A 20420-nucleotide genomic window follows, 5' to 3' on the forward strand; every position below is an offset into this window, starting at 1 on the left:
TGGGAATTGATTTTGGAATAAGATACTCCTTTACTTTGCTAAGGCTTTTCCAAATGGCACTGGAACCCTGTAAATAATATTTTCACACTTTTTGCATAGTTTGATAATTACAGCTTAATTGTAAATTATACACAATAAAATATTCTGTTTAAAAGATTGTCACATTTCATATTTTATTTCAAGCTCTTAACTGACTCTTACTGAAATTGTGTGACCAGTACAACCAGAAACCAGTACAAATTTGGCACTAAAACCTTTTTAGTTGCAAAATAGTGGAAATGCGAAAATAATGCATAGCAAGTTAATAATTTCAATTAATTTCATATTTTGGGTAAAAAATACATAAATACAATTCATTTGAAAACTAGCACAAATAAATGGTGAAAATATTCTAAAATAGCTTTATTGTGGCCTTCATATAAAAATAAGAATCAATTTAAATTTAAAATTATAAAAACAATGTAAATGGGACATCAAATTATAATTAAAGAATAATTGAAGAAACTCACTCATAAATACAAATACTTGTGTATGCTGCCTTTAATTTATGCTGATGAATTTTAGTAAAATAATAAAAAAATCATAAAAAAAAAACTAAAATCAAAATCATAAAAAAACCCATTAAAACACACACTGAAAAACTCAAAAAGTAGAATATATGGACACAGTGGTGAGAATTTGGGGGAAATGTGCTTAATTGTCATGAAAATAATGTCTATGTATGCAAAACAATATAACATTCCTAAAGGTCCTCATTTTCTTTATGCAAAATATTAGCATTTTGCATTGATTTTGGGGTGAAATGTTCTTGTGAGATTCTCCCATTTACACATATGACTAGCTAAAAGCAAACCATACTGAGTAAACGAGGTAAAAAGAGTGTGTTTACTTTATGTTGTTACTGAGGCCTGTGTCCGGGTCCACGGCGGCCACTCTCCCCACAACACATGTCGGAGGACAGTTCTCCGACACATCGAGCCGGTACCGGGAGCGGGAGAACCTCGGCGGCTCGTCTGCATTCAGAACCGTGATGCGCACCGTAGCCCGGTCCTTAAACGGACCTCGCCGGAGGAACCGCGAGTCCACGTGTGGGTTTTGCACCTCCACTGAGAAAGAGTAGGTGCTTCGCCTCTCATAGTCCACGGCCTGGCGTTGAAGATAAAAACACATCCTCATAAAACACTCATTTATTGAAACTCACATATGCCATCATTCTTTATACTGTGTTTTGGCTCCAGAAGGCGCTCTAAAATATCTTTTCATTTCAGTGAGATGTTGAAACTCCCACATACACTTCTTTTTCATTCCTGCACCCCTGTAGATTTCAACAACAAAAAAACCCATATAGATAGTAAAAAAAAAAGAAAAAAGCAATGTGTCTGGGTTTCAGCATTTCATAACTTAAACGACTGCAGGGCTTGTTCTGCTGGTATTAAGATGGAAGGAAGTCATGGATGTGGTTATATTAACATCCATAACTGCTTCAGAACTGTATTAGGGGTTATGGATGCACTTGTGACGCTGGACACGATGAGATTGGAGAACCGTAGGAGTCTCAGAAGACGCAAGCAATGTAAATTAATAAGACACATATTAAAAGCCTGTCAAGAAAGTAAATGCGGTCTATTTTGATGTCATGTTGACTTTAAAGGAGGCGTCAAGTAAAACGGGAGTGACATGAGCACATATGACCAACCATATTTACATAACATAAAGAGAATTTAAAGGTGCAGTGGCGAACGCTTCTGGCTACCGAAGCTCAATTTCATGCATTGTTGCATTCTGAAACGTAAGCATGAAAAGCACTGGCTAAGAGTTTACATCTGCATTTACATATTATGCGTAGTTTCTGGCCAACAGAATCAAAGAGAAAGTGGAAAATAGTCATAAAAAAAGAAACAAAAAAAAGACAGATGGATGGATGGATGGATGGATGATTGATAGATAGATAGATATATAGAAATGGACAGATGGATGGATGGATGGATGGATGGATGGATGGATGGATAGACAAAAAGGCAGATATGAATAGATAGATAGATAGATAGATAGATAGATAGATAGATAGATAGATAGATAGATAGATAGATAGATAGATAGATAGATATTAGAGAGAGGGAGATATTAGATAGATAGATAGATAGATAGATAGATAGATAGATAGATAGATAGATAGATAGATAGATAGATAGATAGATAGATAGATAGATAGATAGATAGATATTAGATAGATATATATTAGATAGATAGATAGATAGATAGATATTAGATAGATAGATATTAGATAGATAGATATTAGATAGATAGATAGATAGATATTAGATAGATAGATAGATAGATAGATAGATAGATAGATAGATAGATAGATAGATAGATAGATAGATAGATAGATAGATATTAGATAGATAGATATTAGATAGATAGATAGATAGATATTAGATAGATAGATATTAGATAGATATATATTAGATAGATAGATAGATAGATAGATATTAGATAGATAGATAATAGATAGATAGATATTAGATAGATAGATATTAGATAGATAGATAGATCACTTTCCTCTGAATTTCCAGGCATTATAACTTTATCATATACTGTTACTGTGAAATAAAATGACTTGTGTCGTGATACAAAATTTGGGTCACAACACCCACTCATAACTAAGAGTATAAGTGGACTTCATGGGAAAAATAAAACATTGCAAAAGTGTAGAATGTAGCGCGTGGTGATGACCACTGATCTACATAATTATAGTCATTATAGATCAGTGGTGGTGACACACTGAAAATATTCTATCTAGAGTGTAGTGGTGTCGCTGTACCGGAGCAGTGGGCATGAGGAGTGCTGAGAGCCACACACACACACACACACACACACACACACACACACACACACACACACACACACACACACAGCTCTGTCACTTGAACTACAGCCGTGTGTTAATCACCATCTCCACTCGCTTCCTCTCCCTTGTTACTCAGCGGCATTAGTCTCCCTTCACTCTTCCTCTATCTAATTTGCTTTTCGTATGCACTCTTTTTCCTCATCCCCCATGTCTCTGATTCATCTTGTTCCTCACAACCTGCTCTTTCCTGTTTTTCTTTTTATCTGCTCCTCTCCTCGTTCTGTTTGTTCTGGCTGTGTCTTTAACTAGCACGTATACCTGTCATTGAAGTATTGAGTTGAGGAGCGGATGGGTAAGGATCACTCACACACACACACACACACACACACACACACACACACACACACACACACACACGCCTGTCTTTATAAGCACTTATCAGGGCAGAAAATAGCTTGCTATTCATTATCCAGCTTGCTTATTTTGATTCGGCTAGAAAAGGTGGAATCTCTTCACTTTTCAATTAGTTACGTGTGACTTGGCACCACACTAAGTCCTTTTATGTGAAATGCACATTTTCAATCCTTGCAAAGTTTGTATTTAAATAAATGGCTCCCTGTGTGCTGTGACGAGGTCTCTTACGGGGCCGCAGGTTACATTCTCTTTCCGCCGGCACTAATATGCATGTTCGCTGGCAGACATTTGTGGTGCAGATTATCCTCATTTACATTTGAACTCAGAGTCAATTTAACTCAATTGTGATTCATTCTGCTGTACCTTCTTTCTTTGTTATTGCTTTGCTTTTCGCTCTGCGTCTGCCCTCTCACTATTTAAAATAAATACAACAAAAATACAATTAAAGTTTTTTCATTTTCTGACGAAGCCAGTTCCAAAAAAGGCATTACCACAATGCTGAGGTGTTGTGGGTGGTTGCCTGGGTGTTGCTATGCAGTTGCTAAGGTGATCTGAGTGTTTTTTTATTTGTTGCTATGTGGTTGCTAGAGTGTTGCTATGCGGTTGCTAAGATATTCTTAGGGTTTTCAGCACACTTCTAGTGCACTAAATGGTTGCTAGAATGTTCCTATGTGGTATCTAGGGTGTTCTGGGCGGTTACCAGGGTGTTGCTATGCAGTTGCTAAGATGTTGCTAAGTGTTTTCAAGTGTTGCTTTGAGGTGGTTAAGGTTTTCAGCACATTTTTAGTGCACTAAATGGTTGCTAGAATGTTGCTATGAGGTTTCTAGGGTGTTCTGAGTGTTTTTGTTTAATGTACTGCTATGTGGTTGCTAGGGTGCTCTGGGTAGATACCAGGGTGTTGCTATGCAGTTGTTAAGAGGATTTGAGTGTTTTCAGCATGCTTCTTTGAGGTTGTTAGTGTTTTCAGCACCATGTTATTGGACTAAATTGTAGCTAGAATGTTGCTCTGTGGTAGCTAGGGTGTTCTGGGCGGTTGCCAGGGTGTTGCTATAGGGCTGCTAAGTTGTTCTGCATGGATTTAGAACATTGCCATGCTAGAGTGTTTTGAGCATTTTCGCGCGGTGCTGTGTGGTTGCTAGGGTTTTCCAGTTGAATTAATTATTTTTATAAAACAGATAGTTCTGGTCCTTGTTTCTGATTGGTTGAGCCGCGTTCGAAGCCGTTGTAAATTACTCAACAAACACACACCTGTGACCGCATTACATTAGTTACTGCGCAACTGCCGTTTGTGATTCTTTGTTGCTGCATGTGTTGCTTGGCAACCTCTTTGGAACTACATTGCTTGGCGGAGGAATACGTGTGTTATAATGTTATATTTTTTTGTTGCTGGTGTTTATTTTATGAATAAAATAAAATATTTTATGAATAAAATAAACAACAACGCCCCTTAGCTGTTCTAAATTCACTGTAAATCACAGCTTCAATGGGGCTTATTGCTTTAATTTGCATTTTTACATTGCTATGTGGTTGCTTTGTGTTCTGGGTGTTTTTAATGCTCTGCTATGCAGAGGTGTTCTGGTTGGATTAACATATTACTAATAAAAGCTAATTCAAAATATGAATAAATGGTATAGTATATAAAACATAAATAATACTAAAATAACACTGGTTGCTATGCAGTTGCTAGAAAGTGTTAAGTTGTTGCTCACCAGCCACGCTCAAAAGAGCCCAGCTCAATATGGCTTTTCTAACACTGCATATTTCCCACACTCAACCGTTGGGAATGACTATCTGCACTGTCATTTTGCAAGTAATGAAATCCAATCCATTTGTCCAGACGGTTAATGTAATCCATATCTGGTGCAGCTACATTGGTTGTCATACTAATGTAAGCATTAGTATGATGCCAAAAGACAGAAAAAGAGGACAAAAAAATGGGAACGTTTGCGATCATCTTTGCTCATATGCATATTTATACATATGATGAGTCCGAACCCACTCACTCATTCACTATTCATGCGGTTTTCACTGTTAAGACTACAAACTAACAGTTTTGAGTCAGATACACCATAAAATTGGATTTGGTTCTGATTTGGGAATGCATGGAAGAAAACAACATTACTGTAGGTATTTCTGTTTCACCACTCCCACCTTGTTTAACAAAATCACTGCCTCTTGGTTCAATCCAGTTATGTTGAACGTGTCCCCTGCCTCTCCGTCCACGATCGTAAAGTCCATCCGTGCGTTTTCACCCAGGTCTGCATCTGTTGCTGAGAGACGACCGATCTCCACCCCGGGGACGGCCAACTCAGACACGGAAAACGACCACATACCTAAAGGAGACAGAGACCGAGAGGGCGAAGTAAATAATCAGGCAAAACATGCAGAACATCATCATTAATCTCATTAGATGCGTAAGGCAAACCCCCTAAAGCATCGAACAGCTTTTCAAATCAATTTAACCTCTACCCAAAAACTCGACTTCCATAAAAAGACACTGCAAAGGAGGCCATGCCTTGCCTTTTGTTCACATAGACATTTTTTTCTGCAGTTTAATAACTGGCTCTACAGTCTTTGTATGCGGCGGCTATATCATGGGCCAAAAATAAAAAGAAGAAAAAAAACCTGCCTGAGTCTGTTTAAACCTAATTAGAGACAGCAAATAACACAGGCAATCTACTGCATTCCTTAACAGAATGAAAAGTGTTTCTCATCTCACACTAGAGACACACATCATATCTTATACCGTGATCAATCACAGTAATAAAAACAAATGTGTTGCCAAAGGGTTCTGAGTTAACTTTTATTTGGATATTAGGATGTTTTGGGGGGTTGCTTACCGGATCAAGTCAAAAAAGTGATATTCTGGTCCCAAAATATGGTTTGGGTGCCGCTACAATATACGTATGAATTTTTCCATCCGTTTTATCATCCACGAGGCAAACGTCATATGTCTGTCTGTTTACAAAAGTAACAGCGCACCTCTCCTCAACAAGACATACGGGGTCATTTTCCCATAGCACAAACATATGAGTTATGCTCCTTACATTTAGTCTACTTAGTTCTTTCATTTAGATTGGTTTACTTAGTTTAGTTATTTTAATTGAATCAATCCCTAATTATGATAATTATATCAAATATGAATAACAATAACCGTGATGTAAGCGCCACTAAAGAAAGATAGATGGATAGATGGATGATAGATAGATAGATAGATAGATAGATAGATAGATAGATAGATAGATAGATAGATAGATAGATAGATAGATAGATAGATAGATAGATAGATAGATAGATAGATAGATAGATGGATAGATGGATGGATGGATGGATGGGTGGATGGATGGATGGATGGATGGATGGATGGATGGATGGATATGGACGGACGGATGGATGGATGGATGGATGGATGGATATGGACGGACGGATGGATGGGTGGATGGATAGATGGATAGATATGGACGGATGGATGGATGGATGGATGGATGGATGGATGGATAGATAGATAGAAATGGACGGATGGATGGATGGATAGATAGAAATGGACAGACGGATGGATGGATGGATGGATGGATGGATGGATGGTTGGATGGATGGATAGAAATGGACGGATGGACGGATGGATGGATAGATAGATAGAAATGGACAGACGGACGGATGGATGGATGGATGGACCGATGGATGGACGGATAGATAGAAATGGACGGATGGATGGATAGATAGATGGATAGAAATGGACGGACGGACGGATGGATGGATGGATGGATGGATAGATAGATAGATAGAAAGACAGGTTTGAGGAAGATCACACCAGTACTGCTACACACACAAACACCGAAATTATTAATTCCACAAATTCCAAACATGCTTTTGGAAAGAGAATTTCAAAGAGACAGGATGAAAAAGGTCCAAGAAGAGAGTGTGATAGAAATATAAAGCGGGACACTGATGATTCCTTGCTTCTTTTAAGAGCCAAATTTGCTCCAGAACAGAAAATGAATCATGCAAACAACAAAGGCTGAGACAGTGTGATTCACCAGAGGCAGTTTGTGCCAGCTAATAACTCCTAACATTCATTAAAGCTGAGTGCAGCCAAGAGAAGATGATCACAGAAACACACAGTGGGAATACAATATGGCTTCTTTGCACAGTGTATTATCACTGTGTATTATTCAGAGGAGGAGAAAGGGATGAGGAGAGATTAGGGGAGAGATAGAAAGAACAAAAGAGGGAACGGCAGTATAGGAGAGCCGGGAAACGAACGGCAGAGAGCAAAAGACAGGCAGAAAGAGTGTATTCATGTAGGAGGGAGAGGGAGGAAGATGTATTGTTGGTCTCCAAGCTGTATCTTTCAGCTGTGATTTTACTGCGTACTGATGCAGAACGCTCTGAACTTTAAATGAAATATTAAACGCGTGGATTTTGAAGAGAGAATCCGTAGGGAAGGCGGAGAGAAGCCCCTGCACTCCACAGACAGGCCGAAGCCCTCTGAAAGAAACGCAACACAGATTATCATTATCTCTGGCATGCTTATAATAGTCAAGAGGAGCATCAGCAACGTAATCCACTTTATAATTATGATACGCACTATATACCGTAATCGTTTCTCAGAGGGCCAGCAACAGTCGATCTTTGTAGCGTTCGCCATCAAAGATTATTGTCGTGTTTGGAATAAATATCACTAATCATTAGCTATTTGATTAGCTATATATACTTTAGGGCACATCACTAGTCCCAAGGATGAGTTGCATTATTTAATATTACAATATTACTGTTTTTTTATCAAATAAATGCAGCCTTGGTGAGCAGAAGAGACATTAAAAACTCCTAAATAAAACGGTAAAATCCTGGACAAATCCTTTATCTGGTTAAGCCTAATTTCATATATAGCACATTATGAGTTAAAAAGTTAATGTTTTTGAAGTCTCTTCTGTTCACCAAGTCTGCGTTTTTTTAAATCAAAATACAGTAAAAAACAGTAATATTGTAAAGTATTATTACAGTTTTAAACATCTGTTTTCTATATGTGAATATATTGCTAAATGTATTTACTGTATTCCTGTGAATTGTCAGCATCATTACTCCAGTCTTCAGTGTCACATGATCCTCCAGAAATCTTTCTAATATGATGATTTGGTGCTCAATAAACATTTATGATTATTATTATTATCAATGTTGAAAACTGAAACTGATAATTTTTTCAGGATTCTTTAATGCATAGAAAGTTTAAAAAACAACATTTATTTGAAATAGAAATATTTTCCAACATTATAAATGTCTTTACTGTGACTTTTGATTTAGAGTATTGTAACATTTAAACACTTTATATAATGGATTGTATACTTTAAGATTAAAAACCTAGGCCCGGGACCAGGGTAAAACAATAAAAACAACATATAAAAGTAATTTGAAAGGCAGCAAAAATAAATTATGAAGGTATGGTCAAGTTTTCAAGACAATAATTTTTAAATCATTTATTTTTTATTTTTTTTATCAATCCCTGAGACAATAAAGTGCCCGAAGCTGAAGAAACTCCCACATATGACAAGTTTAAATATTAAAGGCCAAACTTCGATTTGCCTCTTGCTAGTCAGCAGTGGTTTTAGAGGTCTACTTTTTCCAGAAGAGACAGAAACAGAGCATTTTAAACACAAACATCTGCTAAAAGTGTATTTTGTCATGTGTTCAGTGTAGCTACACTAGTCTAAAAGCTAACAAGCACACATTAAAATACACAAAACTATAATTCTGAGTTCACGGGGTCAACATCTCTGTTGTTGTAAACAATGCAGCTTCCTTGTTTCTGACTAACGAGGTGGAAAACGAGCAGGCGAGCCGAGCGGCGCTCCGGAACCAAACCCGGCAAACTTACAAGCATTCTAATCTTCTCTGTAAACTTCAGAAAGTACCCGAAAAGTATGCTGGGAATCACTCAAAAAACTAGAAGGGAAAAACAGTGTGTATTTTTTTAACAGGGTTAAGCATCAGATAAGCATTGTGTGGTTTACATGCATTTGACTGAAGAAAGAAAAAAAACTTTACACTTTTAGAAGCATAACGGTTCTTTATTGGCATCGATGATTCTAATAAGAACCTTTAATATCCCTGGAATCTTTCCATTCCACAAAAGGTTATTAATAATGGAAAAAGAAGGGGTGGGCGATATGACCAAAATCTTATATCACGATACGAGTAATTTTATTTCACGATAACGATATATATCACGATATACTGTAGTTCTTTCGTTTTTTGCTTTAAATAAGGTTTTTATTATATAAAAATGTTTGATGCCATTGATATGTCATCATTCATGTCACCATTTTCAATATCACAAAAAACTAATACTAGTCTAAGAAAAAGAACCTCTCAAGCTTACTGAAGTCAAGTAAACAGTGATAAAGAAAGAGCAAAGAAAACTAAGAAACAAATGAAATAGACCTACCTGAAAAACTTCAAGCACTAGAAATTAGACATTCTACATAAATTGTTTTAAAATGTACTACATAAATAAGCAATCAAATGTATAAAAAAGCATTGCAGTCGTCACTGTGTAAATTTATTTTTTATTAAAGTTACAAAGTGATTCCAGTGAAGAGCAGAGAGAGATTTTCTTGTTTTGTTGTTTGATTAACATTAATAACGGCAGCAGGTATATTAGGCTGCTGTCACTTTAAGACCGACTGCACAGATCCATACTTGTACGTTTTCCTTCTCAACTGTTTACATTCACTTAAGACATAAATGACTGCGTTTACTGGCAAAGACATGGTCACTTCGACATATAAGTATGTGTATTTAACCGTTCGAGCCCGATTATTTGAGATGGTCCTCACTCCAGAACACGAAATCCAGGGGGAGGAGTTGGATCCAGATCCAACTCCTCCCATCTTACATATACCTAAACCTACATATCTCCAACCCCCTGATCCCTAAACTTACCCCTAAACCTACCAAACTCCACACCCTGATCCCTAAACCCACCCCTAAACCTTCCAAACTCCACCCCCTGATCCCTAAACCCATCCCTAAACCTACCAATCTCCACCTCCTGATCCCTAAACCCACCCCTAAACCTACCAATCTCCACCTCCTGATCCCTAAACCCACCCCTAAACCTACCAAACTCCACCCCCTGATCCCTAAACCCACCCCTAAACCTACCAAACTCCACCCCCTGATCCCTAAACCCACCCCTAAACCTACCAATCTCCACCCCCTGATCCGTAAACCCACCCCTAAACCTACCAATCTCCACCCCCTGATTCCTAAACCCATCCCTAAACCTACCAATCTCCACCTCCTGATCCCTAAACCCATCCCTAAACCTACCAATCTCCACCCCCTGATTCCTAAACCCATCCCTAAACCTACCAATCTCCACCTCCTGATCCCTAAACCCATCCCTAAACCTACCAATCTCCACCTCCTGATCCCTAAACCCACCCCTAAACCTACCAATCTCCACCTCCTGATCCCTAAACCCATCCCTAAACCTACCAATCTCCACCCCCTGATTCCTAAACCCATCCCTAAACCTACCAATCTCCACCTCCTGATCCGTAAACCCACCCCTAAACCTACCAATCTCCACCTCCTGATCCCTAAACCCACCCCTAAACCTACCAATCTCCACCTCCTGATCCCTAAACCCATCCCTAAACCTACCAATCTCCACCCCCTGATTCCTAAACCCATCCCTAAACCTACCAATCTCCACCTCCTGATCCGTAAACCCACCCCTAAACCTACCAATCTCCACCTCCTGATCCCTAAACCCATCCCTAAACCTACCAATCTCCACCTCCTGATCCCTAAACCCACCCCTAAACCTACCAATCTCCACCTCCTGATCCCTAAACCCATCCCTAAACCTACCAAACTCCACCCCCTGATCCCTAAACCCATCCCTAAACCTACCAATCTCCACCTCCTGATCCCTAAACCCACCCCTAAACCTACCAATCTCCACCTCCTGATCCCTAAACCCATCCCTAAACCTATCAATCTCCACCCCCTGATCCCTAAACCCATCCCTAAACCTACCAATCTCCACCTCCTGATCCCTAAACCCACCCCTAAACCTACCAAACTCCACCCCTTAGATCTGGATCCAACTCCGCCCCCTGGATCTTGTGTACTGCAGTGAGGTGCTACTGGGATTTTCCTCCTCTTTGTTTACTTCCAGGAGTTCTGTTGGGATTTCCCCGCACGTTAATTCTGATTTATGGAAATACGTTCAAGACACATCCGGCCAACGAGTGATGTGGATGTTGTCACGTGACTGCATTTTGGTTCGTTTCATCAACTCATTCGGACCAGAGCAACCAGTGTGGTGTGAAATAGAACAAAAAATGCTTGAAAAATGCTACAAAGTATTATTTTTTGCCCTTGGTCCGGACCAAATGAACCGAACTACAGATGTGAAAGCACCCTTAGGCATCGCTGCAAAAGCCCCTATTTTGAACCTTTATTGTCAAGAGTTTTTGCGGGTGTTTTACAGAAGCTCTGAGCTGTTCTGGATGGTGATTTATATCGGCAAAATGAGCAGATCTGTTGAACTTGGAGGGCCGCTTTGAGTTACGAGTCTCAGACTCGCGCCAGCTCACCGGACCTCTCTTGCTCAGAGGTGACTCAGACGCTGTGAATGGCTTCAGGCTTTGTTTACTCACTCGCACACGCATTTATTAAAGTCGACGGATATGGACTGACAGAAACCCATAAGCCTTATCAAATCCACAGTCACTCACACTCACCTCTCAAACTTTGATATCTCACACACACAGCACATACCGCAAGCGCCCTATCTTCATAGACATCATCAAATACTTCATCCACACGTACACACAGATGCTTCCCACCCCCATGACACCAAACCACACTTTCATATCTGTCCTTCAAACACCCAGCGCTGAGGTTTTTAGCACTTCGAGAGAGCTGCGCGGAGAATGAAAGCAGTCATCACGGGTCAGCGGGCACAAGGCTTGTTTGAGAGATTCAACAACACTTTTCACAATACTGTGAATCAGCTCCTGCTGAGAGCCGGGATTCAATCCACACACCAGAAAACAACGTCCGTAGCACACAGGCCAGACCTGGAAATAAAGCACAGCTTCCCGAGAGACACGCAGGATAAGGTTAAGATGCTCAGTGACTTCACTCTGTGATCACTGTCAGATCCTGTAGAGGATCATCACACACAATCACTGGCCCAAAAATACACAACTCAGATGGCTTCCTAATCTAACGCACCTGATTTAACTCATTGGAAAAGCCTACAAGATCTGATTTTTAAAGCAAATTTAATCAGGGAACATACTCATAAGGCTATTTTCAATCATGCAAGTGCAGCTCCTATCTATTTCAATGGAGAAACAGCAAAATTTGCATACTTATTCGTCCAAGTTATTTCAAATCTGTAATAAAATCTGACAACGATGGCATCTTCTTAGCTTGAATCACACACAAAAATCTGTATTTTTCATGCTGGTATATTATGGGCATGCACATTCTAGAGCAAACAAACAGGCGACTGTCTCTTTTAATCGTAAAACGTAATACTCAATATAAATTCAATTTACACTACACCATTCAGTTTTGAATCTGTTTTTGTAAGAAGTATCTTGTGCTCACTACGGCCGCATTTGTGACCCGTGCTGGCAAAATGAGTCGGAATGAGCAAATTTTCAAAAATTAGTTCTTGTTATTTTCACATTCTCTATTAAAAAAAACCTTCAAAATGATGTATGGTTTGTTGGAATCAGAAAAGATGTCTGAGCTACACTGTTTTGAAGTCGATACAGTCAGCAAAGTCAATTTTAAAGAAAAATCGAGTTAAAGTTTTCTGACCATATCTTAAAAACACTGGTAATACCACCAAATTTGGCATACACCAAGTCAAAACCAAATATCTATTGGAAAAATATATGTTCAACTTTCTTTCCATGATACCACAATTGTTTGATTAACATTAATGAAACAGACAGTCCTACTGTACAGCACGGATGTAATATAATGTTACACATCAGATGTTTTTCCCCAACAGTTAACCAAACGTTCACTTAAGACATAACCGATAATGTTTGCGTAAATACTCGAGACAGATATTTTTGAAATACTGTAATTCTGTGTATATGTGTATATCGGGATCGCGTGCTGTCTGAGACTGAGAGTCAGTCAGTGCGAGAAAGATCTATTTGTTTACATAAGAAAATTTGTTTGAAAATCACATTTCATTGGTTCAGACTCGTGCCATTGAGAAATTACTATGAATATTCACAAAGTTGGAAAGCTATGCTTTCCAGCAATACCAAACTTCATTTCTTTAAGCATTTTTTAACGTTTCTCCCCCACCCCAATATCTTATTTATAGGCCTTTTTGTCATTTATTATATAGGACAGTGGAGGAATAGAGAGAAATAAGAGGAACATGATCAGAAAAAAATCATGCGGGCCGTGAACCAGCATTTCTGTGATCATGCAGTTCTTATATGTGCAAATGAGCACATCGGCTGAATTCAGAATATCATACTCTTATGATTTATCCCGTATATGCCAGAAATAGTGACCACAGTATGCTAGTATGCTCTCTATCCATTGTATACCACTGTGTCACATTACAACTGATTAATTCTCTGCTTGTGCAATGAAAGAGTGGGTGTCTCTTTAAAGCCGACAGATGCTTACAAATTTAATTGACTTAATTACATGATATGCTACTTTAGATGCCTTGATGTATTAATTAAAGAAATTAATTTAATTAAATGCATATCCCTTATTTTATGGGTACATGAACACATCCTTATTTTGTTTATGTCGCCAAGTTTCGACATAACAAATAGTGCGAAACAAAATGTTCAGTTAAGTATGGAAAATCCATCGTCACACTCATTTAGAAGAATCAAGTCAGTCAAATTAAATGCTAACAAAAAATATTAAACAAAGCTTAACACTTAAAATATTTGTACAATATTTGTACAATGTGACTAGTTTAGTTCGATTAGAAAACAAATGTCTGATACCGGTTTGTTTTTTGTAAATCAAATACATAGTAATTCTAATCAATCATAATATTCTGATTCCTGAACAAATTAATAATATGACCCAGTTCTTTGTAGCAAATCAAACACATACAGCGGCAGCAACACCATGCTACTCCGATTGCCAAATGAATGACTCTAATGAGTCGGTTCTTTTGGTGAATCGAAAATATAGAGTGCGACCAATGTAGTATCCAAAACGAATGACTCGTATAGTAGGAGACGCTTCTTTTAATGAATAGTTCAAAAAGTAATTGACTGGTTTGTTATCAGTGCTAAAAGACCCCCAAGAATGAAAAAAAAAGTAAAAAGAAAATTTTAACTTGGAGGGTCCAGTAATGCTTCTTTTAATTAAAAATCCAGGAAAAAGGGATAAAATATCTCAATTTAATGCTCTGGCATGTTATTTTTTTCCATTATCCTATTTTTTAAATGGCCTTATAGGCTGTCACTTTAAAGCATGACCAAGTGGGTCATGCACAGTTTTAATATTTTAATATTTAATATTAGTTGAGCAGGATTGGGTGTTAATGAAGTTTTTATTTTATGATTTTTACTTGATATGCTACATTAAAGCAAACTTTATGTTTCATATTACAAACTTTATAAACTTTTTTTAAAGATGACCAGGGGCAGTGAATTAAACAGCCCAATATGCATAATTTAATGTTTTTAAAATGTGCAAAATCCATCAACAACCACAACCAATCTTAGACCGGCCTCCTTTTTTGTCACCTCATTAATCATAACAGCCATAAGTGCTTATTAGTCTATGAAAGACCCTTTTTACTTCCCATAACATGAAGTCGGGGTGAATTGTACAGTAAACACGATAACATAAATGCGTTAACATTTCATCTTCAGATGCAAATATCGTCTTCATGTTTAAGACAGCAAATTCACTATAAATCTGAGAGATGGTGCTCTCTCATAGTAACTGGATGTTGCGGATTCAGGATTACACTCAGATGAGATGAGACAAAATTCATCACTCCATTAGGTTTTAAACTGCTGCTGGCTTTAATCACAAACCTATGGGGCAAATGTAGAGTTTAAAGTATGAATCAGCAATCACAATATAAAGAATTGATTTAATGCATGTCGAAATTTCTGTATTAATCAATGAATGTTGACTTCCAACTTTTCTGAGGGACTCAAACACAACTATCACAAGCCGTTATTGACGCTCAAGAAGGCAATATACGATATTAAACAACCAAGGCTATGTAAAACTTAAAAACTTAGAAATAATATATTTATGTAAATTATTTTGTCTTCAATTATCCATCTTTTCAGGGCAGAACAGGACATTTTTGTGAGAGAAACAAACTAAAAAAGAAACAAAAAAGATTGGGGGAGGCGATGAACACAAGCGAATCTATAATTAAGGCCCAATCCCAATTCTACCCCTTTCCCCTTCGTCTACCCCTAACCCTTCGCCTTCCCCTTCCCCTTGACCCTTGAAACAGAGTGGCAAGGCGTAGGGGTGAAAATATTCCCCTAAGAAATGGGACACCACTACTACACCGTTACACGTCATTATACGTCGTCGCCTACGTCACAGGAGATGCGCCGATGTTTATCACAAACTTCCAAGATGCACAGGACTTGTTTTCTGTGGTGTTGTATTAACACGTTGGAGGTACAGACCTATGTTTGTCCTATTTTGACCTATTTATTTATTTACTGTGTGAAACTGTGTGAAATACCACATTGTGTGGCGTTCATGTGCGTTCAGCTCATAAATACGATCTTTACGAGATGACTTGAACGTACTAATAGCTTGTGTGCTTTGTTCGGGGGAGAAGAGATTTTTTTACAAACGTTTCTTTGAAGGAACTGACCGTAAATATGAACACAAGATTGAATGGAACATAAAGCAAATCATTATTTGTCGTTAAAATACTTATTAAAGTCAACAATTCTTACATTTATGGTCTAATTTTTTGCTTGGGCAGCCATTTTGCGTCTGTAGCCGATGTATGCAGTGACACTTCTCATACCCCTTCATTTGAAGTGTGGTCCCGAAAAATCTTCGTTTGAAGGGCTATCTGGCCCTTCCCCCTAGCCCTTCCCCTCCAACCAAAAGAGAATCGAGACAGCCCTACCCCTCCACGTGCACGCGCAAAACAGAGGGGAAGGGGTAAGTGAAGGGGTAAGGGGTAGAATTGGGATTGGCCCTAAAGCACAACAAATATGATACACCGCAAAATTTAACTAACAGTATTACACATTTCAAGGGAAATAATCTATTGCGCAAAATTCTGACTGGGGATACAATTTATGCGACTAAGTAATTGTGTACGTCATGACTCTCTAGTGTACGAGTCTGATAAGATCGCATCCCAATCAGACAAACAGAATATAATACAGCAGACGCAAGTCGGTCCCTCATGTGTCGTCTACTGACAAGACGCCCACAGTCTCCAAACCACCACTCACGTCTTTGAGCTGTCAATCAATTACTGCAATAAGACCGCATCCGCAGCATGAATAGAACGTGTGTAATAAGCTCGCCGCGGCTAACAAGTGGACAGAATCGCAGTCAGGGAAATAGGACAGAGAGACTTAAAGCGGAAGAGAAATAAAGCATGACTCCATTTCAAAAGATTACATCATGTCACACACAAACCTGAACGCCCACATGTCTTCTCTTCCTGCTGGTTAGTCTAACCGCGGACGTGGAGACAGCACTTGTGATGTTGGCAAACAGTGCACTGCGTGTCATTAGACCAGCTAATGGACAGCGTACATGCTGACAGGGATATGAAGAGCCCACACCACAACTCTTTGATCTTTAACGAAATAGCTATTGAATTCTGAGCTTATATTCTCAGAAACAGAGTACATGGACAAAAATGAGACTAGAACAGACCAAAACAGACTGGAGCAGAACAGAGAACACTAGACGAGAGCAGAATATGATAGACTAGACTAGAACATAACAGTGTAGACTGCATATATACATATATATATATATACAGTATATAAAATATAAAAATAATGACTTCATTCAACTATTGATTTTCTTCTGTGTGAGCCTCTGACGTGAGTTCACTAGAGCGCCACGACGCACGTGCGAGAACTTAGAAGATGACGCTCACGATAATTTGTGTGAAGTGCACTTTTACGTTTTCTCGTTGGTTTTTCACGATTCGGACATCCAGCAAATGCACACTTTAGAGCCATTTTAAACATGAGCTCGAGACCCATCTGCGTCCTCTTCTCAGTTATCACGCATACGTCGTGGCGCTCCCGTGAACTCACTCGAGGCCCACGCTGAAGAAAATCAATAGTCGAATAAAGTCATTATTTTTGTTTTGTTTTCCACACAAAAAGTATTCTCGTCGCTTGATAAACTTAAGGTTGAGCCACTGTAGTCACTTGGACTATTTTAACGATGTATTTACTCACTTTTCTGGGCCGGCAGATGAAATTACATAGAAGCTTATGAAGGAGTGATCCAGCTCTCAGATTTCATCAAAAATATATTCATTTGTGTTCCGAAGATGAACGAAAGTCTTATGGGGTTGGAAAAACATGAGGGTTTGTTCACCCAACATTTTTGGTTGAACTAACTCTTTAAATAGAGTGGAATAGATTTACTAGTCTAGATAGACCAGACATGCTTGACTAGAACATAATACAATACAAATTAAATAGAGTAACAAAGTATATCAGATCAGATTATCAGAATAGAATAGAATAGAATAGAATAGAATAGAATAGAATAGAATAGAATAGAATAGAATAGTGGAGTAGAGCATATATGATCCTTTATAGAATAGAAAAGAACAGTGAAGTGAAGTAGATTAAAGCAGACAGACTAGAGTAGAATATAACAGAGTACACTAGACTGGACTAGAATATACCAGACCAAAGTAGACAACTAGAATAAAACAAAGCTTAGTCGATTACACTAGACTAGACTATGACAGCTAACAATAAACTTAAATAGAGTAATAAAGTACAGCAGATTAGATTACAACAGAATAGAATATCGTAAAGAGAACATAATGGAATAGAACAGTAAAGTGGAATAGATTTACTAGTCTACAACAGTCTACAACAGAGTAAACCAGACTAGACTAGACCAGATTAGACAACTAGAATAAAATAAAGTTTAGTGGACTAGAGCCGATTACAACAAATTAAATAGAGTAATAACAGTACAGCAGATTAAATCACAATATAACAGAACAGAATAGAATAGAATAGAATATAACAGAACAGAATATAACAGAACAGAATAGAATAGAATAGAACAGAACAGAATAGAATAGAACAGAACAGAATATAATATAATAGAACAGAACAGAATATAATAGAACGGAGCAGAATATAACGGAACAGAATAGAATAGAATAGAAAAGAAAAAAAGAATAGAATAGAACGGAACAGAATATAATAGAACAGAATAGAACAGAACAGAATAGAATAGAATAGAACAGAACAGAACAGAATAGAATAGAATAGAACGGAACAGAATATAATAGAATAGAACGGAACATAATATAATAGAACAGAATAGAATAGAACAGAACAGAACAGAACAGAACAGAATAGAATAGAATAGAATAGAATAGAACAGAACAGAACAGAATATTATAGAACGGAACAGAATAGAATAGAATAGAAAAGAATATAATATAATAGAACGGAACAGAATATAATAGAACAGAATAGAACAGAACAGAACAGAATAGAATAGAATAGAACAGAACAGAATATAATAGAACGGAACAGAATAGAATAGAAAAGAATAGAACGGAACAGAATATAATAGAACAGAACAGAACAGAACAGAACAGAATAGAATAGAATAGAATAGAATAGAACAGAACAGAACAGTATATATTAGAACGGAACAGAATAGAATAGAATAGAACGGAACAGAATATAATAGAACGGAACATAATAGAATAGAACGGAACAGAATATAATAGAACAGAACAGAACAGAATAGAATAGAACAGAACAGAATAGAATAGAACAGAACAGAACAGAATAGAATAGAATAGAATAGAATAGAATAGAATAGAACAGAACAGTATATATTAGAACGGAACAGAATAGAATAGAATAGAACGGAACAGAATATAATAGAACGGAACATAATAGAACAGAACAGAACAGAACAGAACAGAAGAGTGAAGTAGATTACAGTAGACAGACGTGTTTGGAGGTTCTGGAGCAGAGCTGGATGTGTGACTCACTTTGAGTGAAGCGCGGTGGGTTGTCATTGACGTCACTGAGGTGCACAGTGAGAGTGGTGGTCCCTGTCAGACCCCCCTGATGGCCGCCCATGTCTCTTGCCTGAAGCACCACATGGTACTGCGCCTGAGCTTCTCTGTCCATATCTGGGACCGCCGTGCGAACTATACCTGCAGAGACACACAGAGAGAGACAGGAGCAGATCATTCACAGCATATCTCACGTTGGCAATACTGAGCAATTTTCATGCCAGTGAGTTAATTAGGTTAAACTGAAGTGAATTAAAAGGGATCACATTGAACATCCCACACCATCTCACTGCTGGAGAAGAATACAGATCTGACTACTCGACCAATGGGTCAAACTAATCTTACAGTAGATGGAACAGTCACTGCGTTTTAAATTTGGGGTTGGTACGATTTTTTTTATGTTTTTAAAAGACGTGTCTTTTGCTCAACAAAGCTGCATTTATTTGATCAAAATAACAGTAAAATCAGTGACAGGAAAATAACAAAACATTATCACATTTTTTCATGTTGCTAAATGTAATTGAAGACAAATGGCCCAAAATTTCTAAATTGGCCAGTGAAAAAAACTATGTTTTTGCCTGCCGTGTCTCCCCTTAAAGTAGCATGTTGACAAGTTTGGGAGAGTAAGAGCAAAACACACAATATATAGCACCTTCAATGGCCTGTAGATGGCGATATCACTTCTTTTGTAGCAGAAAAAAACTGCTGCAGAAAAAGTTAGGTGCCATGCAAAACTTTATGATTTAATGCATTACTCATTACAATTGTATTGGAGTAAAGTGTACATTAACTACAAGTCAAAAGTAGCCAAAAAGATACTTGAGTACAGTAACTTATTACATTTACTCAAATATTTTACACAACTGTGCACTCGT

The 20420-nt window shown here is 37.9% G+C and overlaps 1 protein-coding gene across 1 annotated transcript in view; it reads right to left on the minus strand.

Moving 5' to 3' along the window:
- The window catches only part of cdh24a (cadherin 24, type 2a), an 81080-nt gene that overhangs the window by 16800 nt on the left and 43860 nt on the right, over positions 1–20420 (minus strand). Inside the window, exons 5-7 of the mRNA XM_079589622.1 lie at positions 19519–19686; positions 5418–5599; positions 890–1146 (exon numbers count right to left, since the gene is read on the minus strand). Of these exons, the coding sequence (XP_079445748.1) occupies positions 890–1146; positions 5418–5599; positions 19519–19686 (607 nt within the window). The remainder of the gene's footprint in view (positions 1–889; positions 1147–5417; positions 5600–19518; positions 19687–20420) is intronic.

Source organism: Phoxinus phoxinus, assembly GCF_949152265.1.
Source record: "Phoxinus phoxinus genome assembly, chromosome: 18".
Classification (NCBI taxonomy): domain Eukaryota; kingdom Metazoa; phylum Chordata; class Actinopteri; order Cypriniformes; family Leuciscidae; genus Phoxinus; species Phoxinus phoxinus.